This window comes from Suricata suricatta, chromosome 3 (assembly GCF_006229205.1).
Source record: "Suricata suricatta isolate VVHF042 chromosome 3, meerkat_22Aug2017_6uvM2_HiC, whole genome shotgun sequence".
NCBI classification, from domain to species: Eukaryota; Metazoa; Chordata; class Mammalia; order Carnivora; family Herpestidae; genus Suricata; species Suricata suricatta.
The window spans coordinates 170884687-170894731 of NC_043702.1; the positions used below are offsets into that span (position 1 = coordinate 170884687).

General features: G+C 44.8%; 1 protein-coding gene across 2 annotated transcripts in view; it reads left to right on the forward strand.

Annotated features, from left to right (window-relative positions):
• COPA (coatomer protein complex subunit alpha) overlaps positions 1–10045 on the forward strand; it is a 43858-nt gene that overhangs the window by 3577 nt on the left and 30236 nt on the right. For both annotated transcript variants that reach the window (XM_029935818.1, XM_029935819.1), the window contains exons 4-6: positions 3810–3890; positions 7937–8013; positions 8702–8811. In XM_029935818.1, coding sequence (XP_029791678.1) covers positions 3810–3890; positions 7937–8013; positions 8702–8811 — 268 coding nt within the window. The remainder of the gene's footprint in view (positions 1–3809; positions 3891–7936; positions 8014–8701; positions 8812–10045) is intronic.

The following is a 10045-nucleotide window of genomic DNA, read 5'->3' on the forward strand; positions in this document are numbered from 1 at the left end:
AGGATAGAGAAGGGACTGGATGAAGAGGGAAGCCTGGAGGCGGAGGGGCCAGTTAGGAGACTGTCCTATAAGCTCGAGGGGTAGCACTCAGACAGAGAAAAAGAGGGGATGTGAGGGTGTGAGGAAGGGAGTCTGCGCCTCTGGAGGGACGGCCCAGGGAGACTAATGAGATGACTGGTGATCCCAGGCAGCTAGCTTGGTCCCTGGGCCGGAGGGGCGCCGCCCACCGGGAAAGGAAAGACAGGAGGAGGTGTGGTTTTCGGGAGTGCTGGGGGGCAGTGGTGTCCCGCGTGTCAGGGCCGCTGCGACAAAACGCCACAGCCTGGGTGGCTTATTAACCACAGAAACTTCTCACAGTTTCTGAGGCTGGAAGTCCAAAACGAGGGTGACGCACAGTCAGCTTTTGGTGAGGACCTTCTTCTAGGTGGCAGGCAGCTGACCTCTCTCTGTCTTGACATGGTGGAAGGGGTGAGCATCTCTGCGGAGTCTCTTTAATGAGGATGTCGGCCCCGCCCCTTCAGAAGGGCTCCATCCTTTCTGGCTTAAGCCCCTTTCAGAGGCCCTGCCTCCTAATGCTTGGCATTGGCCCTTAGGATTTCGATGTATGAATTTGGGGAAGGACACATTCCGTCCATAGCAGACAGCTAACGAATACCATCTGGACGCTGACGAGTTTGAGGTACCTAAGGGACAGGCTGTGGAGATGTGTCTGCACCGGGGACGTATTTGGGAATTGTCATCATAAAGAAGGGAGCTGAAACAGGAGTAGAGGGTATCCCTCCGGGCTTATGTTGAATGAGAAGACAAGCTGTCATTTATGAGACAGGAAGTAGAGTTCCTACAGGGAAGAATGATTGTAGATGGTGGAGATGACCTGGAGGGAAGAAGCAGAAGCCTAGTGGATGCCAAGGAAGGAGAGGGTTTGGGGAGGGAGAAGGTGGTCAGAACAAGGTAAGGACCAGGTGACCTTTGGATTGCTTCATTAGGGAGACATCAGTGACCCTGGCGCCTTACTAGGAAGGAAAGAAACAGAATATGGACAATTCTTTGAAGAAGCTTGACTGATAAAGACAAAACTGGAGTGAGAGGCTTTGAACCTGTAAAAAGAATAAATACTTTCTCTCTGTACTTCCATGCGTTGTTTTCACTAAGCGTGTGTACATCCAGTCAATCCAGGGACTGGAAGAAGTCTCCTTCAGAAGCGAGCTTAGGTTCTACAGCAGGCCTTACGCATGACCCCTGATGGCTGCCTGCGGAGAAAGGAGGCGCTAGAGTTGTAGGAAAGACGGTCCTTTTCTGTTTTTTTTTTGTTTTGTTTTGTTTTAGGTTTTAGGCACCACAGCCCGAGGGCACCTAGTGGAAGCTCAAACCACCTGACAGACCTCAGAAGCTTCTAGGGCTATCACTTTGTTGTAATAATTTTAGTAAAGTGTTTGTCATTTATACTGATGGCCACTGATTATCAGGAATGGTTAACTTGGGGTTTTGTCATCTGTTTAAGAAAGGAAAGCCTTAGTGATACTTACGATAAAAGATTTTTTTTCCAAGTCATTAATACTCTTTAAAAAAGGATTCTTTTACATTTATATGAAATGCCTAGATTGGCAAGTCAGTAGAGACAGAAAGTAGATTAGTGGTCATCTGAGGTTGGAGGGGTTGGAAGCACATGGGGAGTGACAGCTAATGGATATAGGATTTTTGCGGGGGGGGGTGATGAAAAGTTATGAAATTGGTAGTAGTGATGGTTGCACAGCTCTGAATGTACTAAAAACCATTGAGTTCTGTACTTTTAGTGGGTAAGTTACATGGGATTTGAATTAAATTTCAAGAAAGCTATTAAAATGAGGGCATTCGGTAGCTGGAGGTATGCAGTGTTATCACAGGAAGCCGTAAATGGCCAGCTTCTAAAAACCCTACAGGTCTTTATGGATTCAGAGTTTGGAGTTTGGTAGAGGTCTGTGAAGGAGTCAGGAGAGTGTGAATTTAGAAGCGTGGAAGTTTCATGTTTTTATTTTTTTAATAAGTTTATCTATTTTGAGAGAGAGTGTGCACGAGTGTGCCAGAGGAGGGGCAGAGAAGGAGAGAGAATCCCAAGCAGGTTCCACACGGTTAGTGGAGAACCCAAGGTGGGGCTCGAACTCCCAAAACCACGAGATCCTGACCTGAGCCAAAATCAAGAGTCAGTCGCTTAACTGACTGAGCCAAGCCACCCAGGCGCCCCTGGAAGTGTGGGAGTTTATTTTCTTTTATTTTACCTAAAACGATTTTTAAAAATACTTATTTTTGGGAGAGAGGGAGAGCATACGTGCAAGTGCATGCATGCAGGTGGGGGAGCTGCAGAGAGAGAGGGAGACAGAAGATCCGAAGGGGGCTCCGTGCTGATGGCAGACAGCCCGGTGTGGGGCTTGGACTCATGACCCGTGAGACCGTGACCTGAGCTGAAGTCGGACGCCCAACTGACCGAGGCACCCAGGTGCCCCTGGGACTGTGGAAATTTAAAACACTGAACTCTGTGAAAGGGGAAAACATTACTTACAAAATGGCATTTATGGTGTGAACTGAACTCCGCTGTGTATGTGTATTTTATTTATAGATAACTCAACTGACAGTGGGAAACGCATTCCAGTACTTTCACCTTTCGCGGTGTTTACCTTTTCTCACTTCTGCACCTACCTGTTGAGCATCTACTAGCGTTAGCCTCTGTGTTAGCTGCTAGGGGGATAGTGCTGAGCATGATGGACAAGGACCCTGCCTTTAGGGAGCTTGCATTCGTGTTTAGACAATCAGTTTCAGGTCATCTGAATTTGTTGCAAGAAATGGTATTACCTTTTGTAACTTACAAGAGAAACTTAAAAAGATTTAAAGAATAGTAACCAGGTGGCTTCGGGGTAGATTATAAAAAAATATTAAGTGTTAAAAATGTTTTTTACAAAGGCACTGACCGGGGCACCTGGGTGGCTCGGTCGGTTAAGCGTCCAATTTTGGCTCAGGTCATGCCCTTGCAGTTCGTGGGTTTGAGCCCTGCGTCGGGCTCTGTGCTGACAGCTCAGAGCCTGGAGCCTGCTTCGGATTCTGTGGCTCTCCCTGTCTCTACCACTCCCATGCTCATGCTCTGTCTCTGTCTTTCAATAATAAACATAAAAAAAAAAAAAGCACTGATTTTTTTTATTTTTGAACTTTTTGGAAGGTTTTCTGGGTGGGAGTCTGTGCTCACATTTCTGGTCCTGATTTAGTGTCGTTCTCAGTTATGTTCCTTGATACCTGGCACTTTGGTAGTTGGCTCAAGTTTATATCTGAATCCTCATGTTTTTTTGCTTAGTTCACCCTGAGCAATGTAGTACTTACATAGTGATGAGTTAAAGTCTGCGTGATAGACAAGTATACACCATGAAAGTAAGGGTATCATTTGCCACCAAGTTAGTCTGCGCAGAGGTGGCTCATTAATGTTTCCTTTAGGGTCATGGTATCTGTCCTGCTTTTTTAATTCTGAGCTAAGATAGTAGGTAACACATAGGGCGTCAGTAATCAAGCTAAGAACGCAGTTATGCAGTAATAAGAGAGCGTCGAGGTGAACCCGGACAGACCTCCTGTCTCATGTTATAAAGTAGTTGGTTTCTCCCCAGAGAAAGGAACAGCCTTTCCCGAAGTTCCCCTCGCCTCGCGTTTTCCCTTCTCCATGTATTTAGCTGACCTGTGTTTTCATCTCTGACTTTTTTCTCCTCCAGCCTTAAGTCTTAATATAAGGCAAACTTATTTATTGAGCAAGCGGAACTTTATGTCCTATTGCTTAGTTGGATTTCTCTTTGCAGGTGTGGAATTACAAGCTTCGGCGCTGCCTCTTCACGTTGCTGGGGCATCTCGACTACATCCGCACCACGTTTTTCCATCACGTGAGTGGCTGGGGTAGCTCTGGTCATGGAGCATTCTGCCGTTGCCCTGTCGGGATCTTCTACTCACTTCTCAAGAGCCCATGAGGCAGAATTAGTGGAGTTCTTGGAGTGGCTCTTCTAGTGTCTGCGTAGGGTTGGCCTTTCTGCTTTGTTTTCCTCCTCAGAAGGAAGCACTCAGGGTTATATTGAATTGAATTGAATTGGGTTTATTTGGCGCTCTAAGGAAGGCATTGATTCTCTATAGGAAAAAGTAGAAATTTGATTTCAGGTTTGCTGAGCTAGTGAACAAAAATTTGCAGACTAGTCCCATATGGGGTGTTATTAAGTAGGTGTGTCTGGAGGGAGGTCAAGATTAGATGCCCTTTTGATGGGCTAATGTGAAGCGTTAACAGTTAAGTGCTTCTATCTTAGGGTTTTAGGGTACGGCAGAGATTGTTCCTTTAGCCAGGCTTTATACTTTTTTTTAACGTTTATTTTTGAGAGAGGGAGAGAAAGAGCTTTAGCAGGGGAAGGGGTAGAGAGAGAGGGAGACAGAGAATCCAAAGCAGGCTCTAGGTTCAGCTATCAGCAGCATGGAGCTTGACATGCGGCTCGAACTCACGAACCGTGAGATCATGACCTGAGCTGAAGTTGGACATTAACCAGCTAAGCCACCCAGGCGCCCCTATACCTCCTTTGATCTATCAGGTGTTCTAGAAGACAGATACTGAGTTACATATAGTTACAGACTCCCAGCCTCTTAATCCATCTCAGCCTGACTGGATCTTTCTATAAACTTACGCTATTAGATTTAATTTGTACGGTTCTTTGACTCTCAGTAAACCAAATGTCTTGAATTAAGTTAGAATATAATAAAATAAATGAGAGTTTCCTGGCTAAGTATACTTTATATTTTTTTATAAAATTCGAAAAAATTTTAAGGTCGAATGATTATAAAAATTAGAGCTAAAACATTTGAGAATGATTAACCAAAGAGATAAAAGACCTGTATTCTGAAAACTGTAAAACACTGATAAAAGAAATTGAAGATGACACAAAGAAATGGAAAGAAATTCCATGCTCATGGATTGGAAGAACAAATATTGTTAGGTTCATACTACTCAAAGTAGTCTACAGATTTAATGTAATTCCTGTCAAAATACCGCCAGCATTCTTCACGGAATTAGAACAAGCAATCCTAAAATTTGTCTGGAACCACAAAAGGCCCGAATGGCCAAGGCAATCTGGAAAAAAGAAAAGCAAAGCTGCAGTTATTGCAATTTCAGACTTCAAGTTACATTACAAAGCTGTAGTAACTAAAACATCATGGTATTGGTGTAAAAATGGGCACACAGATCAGTGGAACAGAGTCCAGAAACAAACCCACAATTATATGGTCAGTTCATCTTCGACAAAGGAGGAATGAATATACAGCAGGAGAAAGGCAGCCTCTTCAACAAACGGTGCCGGGAAAACTGGATGGCAACGTGCAGAAGAATGGCACGGCCCACTTTCACTGCACACAGATAAACTCCAAACGGATGGAAGACCTAAATGTGAGGCCTAAAACCATAAAAATCCTGGAAGACGGCACAGGCGATTTCTTTGGCATTGGCTGTAGCAACATTTCTCAAGGTATGTCTCCCGAGGTGAGGGAAGTAAAAGCAAAAGTGAATTGTCGGGACTACATCAAGATAAGAAGCTTCTGCACGGTGAAGGAAGTAATCTACAACATTAAAAGGCAGCCTGTGGGATGGGAGATTGCAAGTGACATCCAATAAAAGAATTAGTATTCAAGATGCAAGGAGTTTATAGAAACACCAGAAAAACCAAGTAATTCAATTAAAAAATGGGCAGAAGGTACGAACAGACATTTCTCCAAAGAAGACATCCAGATGGCCAATGGATGCTTGAAAAGATGCTCAGTATCACTCATCATCAGGGAAATGCAAATCAAAACTACAGTGAGATATCATCTCACACCTGTCAGAGTGGCTAAAATCAACAAAAGAAACAAGTGTTGGCAAGGATGTGTAGAAAAGAGGACATCTGTACATTGTTGGTGGGAATGCACACTGGTGCAGCCACTGTGGAAAACCATATGGAGGCTCTTCACAAAGTTGCAAATAGAACTACCCTATGATCCAGTAATCGCACTAGTGGATGTATGCCCCTAAAATACAAAAATGAATTGAAGGGGATACATGCACTCCTAAGTTTATTGCAACAGTATTTACAGTAGCCGAATTATGGGAACAACTAAAGTGTCCATTAATAGATGAATGGGTAAAGAAGGTGTGGGGTGTGTGTGTATATACAAAAGTGTGTGTGTATGTATATTTGTATGTATATACACATGTATACACATATCTGTATATATATACCCACATATATACGTACACAAAAGGGAATGTTATTTAGCCATAAAAGGAATGAAATTTTGCCATTTGCAATGACCTGGATGGAGCTAGAGAGTATAATGCTAAGCAAAATAAATCTGAAAAAGACAAATACCATATGATCTCACTCGTGGAATTTAAGAAACAAAACAAATGAGTAAAGGGGGGAAAAAAAAGAGACTAAGAAACAGACTCTTAACTATGGAGAACAAACTGATGGTTCCCAGAGGGGAGCTGGGTGGGGGGAATGGGTGAGTAGGGGATGGGAATTAAAGAGTCCACTTGCAATGATGGGGGAAAAGGGTTCTCAGAAACGGTGCCCAGCTTGCTGTGAGCTCGTGGCTGGGTGCTGCTGCGGCCATCCTGCTTGCACTTGATCCTGGGGGACAGACTTCACTTTAGAAGAAATGAAGCCTGATGTGCTCTGTTTGATGCATGACTTAATGCACAAAACAAACTAGAGGAAATACATTTTATTAAGGTTGTTCTCCAGATCCTTTCATCCTAAATTTTCCTCCAACACTACTGGGACTTCGAAGAAATCATGTGCCGTGTAAGACCCTGTGGAGCTATGCTTACAAGTTTAGAATGGTTGGAGGAGGAGGTGGCCAACCTGAATTGAATGCATGCAGAGTTGCCAGAATGGTCTTCTGTGATCTTTTCCATGGTTCTCAACCGTGGGGGATTTTGTCCCCCAGAGGCCGTGGCAGTGTCTGGATGTGGCTGCGTTCAAACACATTTTTGTTGTTACGGCTTGGAAATGGAGGCTGCTGGCATCTAGTGCGGAGAATCCAGCTGTGCTGCTAAACATCTTTCCGTGTACAGGATGGCCCCCTTCAGAGAATCATTCCACTCAAAACTGTCAGTAATAACCCATTTTATGAATGGAAGAAACGGGTTCAGTGATGTTAAGTAATTAATAAAAACATATGTGATTTCGTTGAAAAAAAAACTTTTGAGAATGGTAACTGTTCAGTAAGATGAGCTGTGAACTAGAGACTGTCATCAGCATAAGGGGCCTGCTGACAGCCTGCCAGGGACGAGTGGCCATCTAGCTGGAAAGTTAGGGAGACTTTATTTTCTTGGCTCAGTAAGCATATGTGCGCCTTACACTCGCTAGGTTCTGTGTTTAGTGGTGGAGATACAACTGAATAAGAAATGCTTCCTTTTCTCAGGAAGCTTACAGACTCTAAAAAAGCTGTTGTTTTTACATGTTAGTTTCTGTTTTGGTTCCTAAGATGGGAACTTTTTGAGACTGGGTGGTCTGACGAGGGGAAGTCAGACTGTAAATTCGTGTTCTAATCCTGGAGTTAAAGGGAGATCATGTCATAGGATCTTAAATTAGGACCAGCCATGTATAACTAGAAATACATGGACATGCACGCGTATGTAGGGAAGGAAGTACCGTATGTGTTTTTTGCCTCTCAGGACCCTGTATGCCTTTGTCTGGCTTCCATTCTGAAATCTCCAGGTGCAAGCTCCAGCGAGGGAAAAGCTGGTAGATCGGTGGGGAGGAGGCAGCAAGGCCGACAAGTCGGAGGCGGTGGTCCCTTTGCTCGTACAGCTGAGAAGCCTCACCATGGATTGTTTCCTCCAAAGAGAGAAGTGATCGCAGAGCCTGAAGGAACATGTTTGTTTACTGTTGAAACCCTTTGTATTATCTTTCAGGAATATCCTTGGATTCTGAGCGCCTCAGATGATCAGACCATCCGAGTGTGGAACTGGCAGTCTAGAACCTGTGTCTGGTAAAGCAGGAGACGGGGCTTAGAGAGAGGCTTTGTTTTCATAATGAGCTTCTCTTTAGACCCACCGTCTCCTTCCCCTAGTGGGCTCTGCCCGCTGATTACTCCCTGATCGGATTTGTAAGGTGCTTTTACATACAAAACGAGGCAGTCTTGTTAGCAATGCACGACTCTGGATTTTCTCACCATTTCTTGCCGGGGAAGGGGGTCTTATCACTAGAACAAATCTTTTAGCTGGTTTTCAGTCTGTGCCCTTGAAACGTGAGTCAAGGTCGAGACCTCCATCCTGCTTTGTGTTTGGGTTGTGGGCTTTCTATGAAGATTTAAGGACCATGTAAAATGCCCTTTAAGAGGATTATGCCTCCGCAAATCTGATAGTTTCTAGTATAAATTACTAAGACTCCACTTATTTTGACATATGAACGTTTTCAATATGCAAGGGGGGCTGTGCTATCTCCCTTCTCTTGAAATTAGTAATCGTTACTGAAGCATTGGAGGAAAGGAGGGGACAGTTGTTAAACAGCTGACCCCGCTTCCTGTTCCTAGTTCAGAACTGTTAGGACAACTTGCTGTTGCCTCCAAAACGAGTACTTGGGTCTGTGCCTGTGAAGAAAAGAGGACGGGATTCACTGTGGAGGAATCTGTGGAGCGTTGCCTCTGACTTGGTTTCTCTTCCCTTCTCGTCCTGCAGCGTGCTGACAGGGCACAACCACTACGTGATGTGCGCTCAGTTCCACCCCTCGGAGGACCTGGTTGTGTCGGCCAGCCTGGACCAGACTGTGCGTGTTTGGGATATTTCTGGTGAGCTGCCCAAGTCCAGGGGACAGCCTGAGCACGTCTGGCGCAAAACTGCAATTGCTTGGAATAATGAGGATGGTTGGCCCCAGACAGGAAAATGTAGAATATTCTCTCCTCGTGTGATATCTTTGTAATATCACGTAGTGTCTTTGCTTCTGAGACTATTAAATCTGCTTTTGATGGTTCTTCATGTTAGAGGTATTCCTTAAGAAAAGTGGCTGCTCTAGAAAACATTTAACTTGAAGAAAGTTTCACTTTTTAGTTAGAACTATTTTTAGTTAAAATCTGTGTATCATTGGGAGTATTTGATTAAGAATCATGATGCCAGTAAAATAAAATAAGAAATACATCTTTGACGAAAAGCGAATTTTGGCAATAGATTAGTGCGGGACTCTTGGATCCTGTGGTCTTGTTTAGAAATAGGAAGGTCCCTCTGTTGTATTTCTTCTAGTGTAGGGAGCACGGAGGAGGGTGGGATGTTTTAGGTCCAGACTTTGGTGGGAAGACTTCTGGGAGTTAAAATAACCAGAAATTAAAACAGATTTGTAGGTGTTGACTGGTTGGGACAGTTCCCTCTTTCACAGTTTATGTATCTTGATTTCGGGGTATGGACTTAGACCTGTGTGGACGGGAGTCGAGAAGTTGCAGAGCAGAGAACCGGGATGCTGGTAGAGGCAGGACTGGCCCTGGGAGGCAGACGTGCGGACGGACGGAAGTGCTTTGTCAGGGGGTAGAGTATGGAAATGGAGCTCTATATTCTGGGGTCCTCTGCCCAGTAAAATGTGATTATCACTTGCCGAATTGTCTCTTTTTATTCGTTTGTTGCCTCAGGAACTCTTGGAGATTGGGTTCTGTGAAAGGTCAGTGGCGAGACTGCAAGACGCGTGCTTCGTCCGTAGAAGGAAGGCCGCTCAGGGGTCCTGGCTTGGCCCTTGCGGCTGTTTGCCTTCGGGAGCCCCCCTTTTGAACTGAATGGCCGAGGTGATAACTTTCCTTGGCCCCCGTGTGACAGGGTGGGCTGGAGCAGGAGGGCACGTGCCCTTCTTACGAGCCGCTGAGGAGTGGCAAGGTACACGTTTGGCTTTGTGGCGGCAGCATGTGGACGGTTGTAAGAGCAGTTGGTTATGATTGATGCAGCAGAGGAAGCAGCCGGGGGACGGTGAGATCTGTTGGAAAGCAGAGTCTTGGGGTTTTGTTTTGTTTTGTTTTGACTATCTAGTATTTTAGTTTGGCAGAG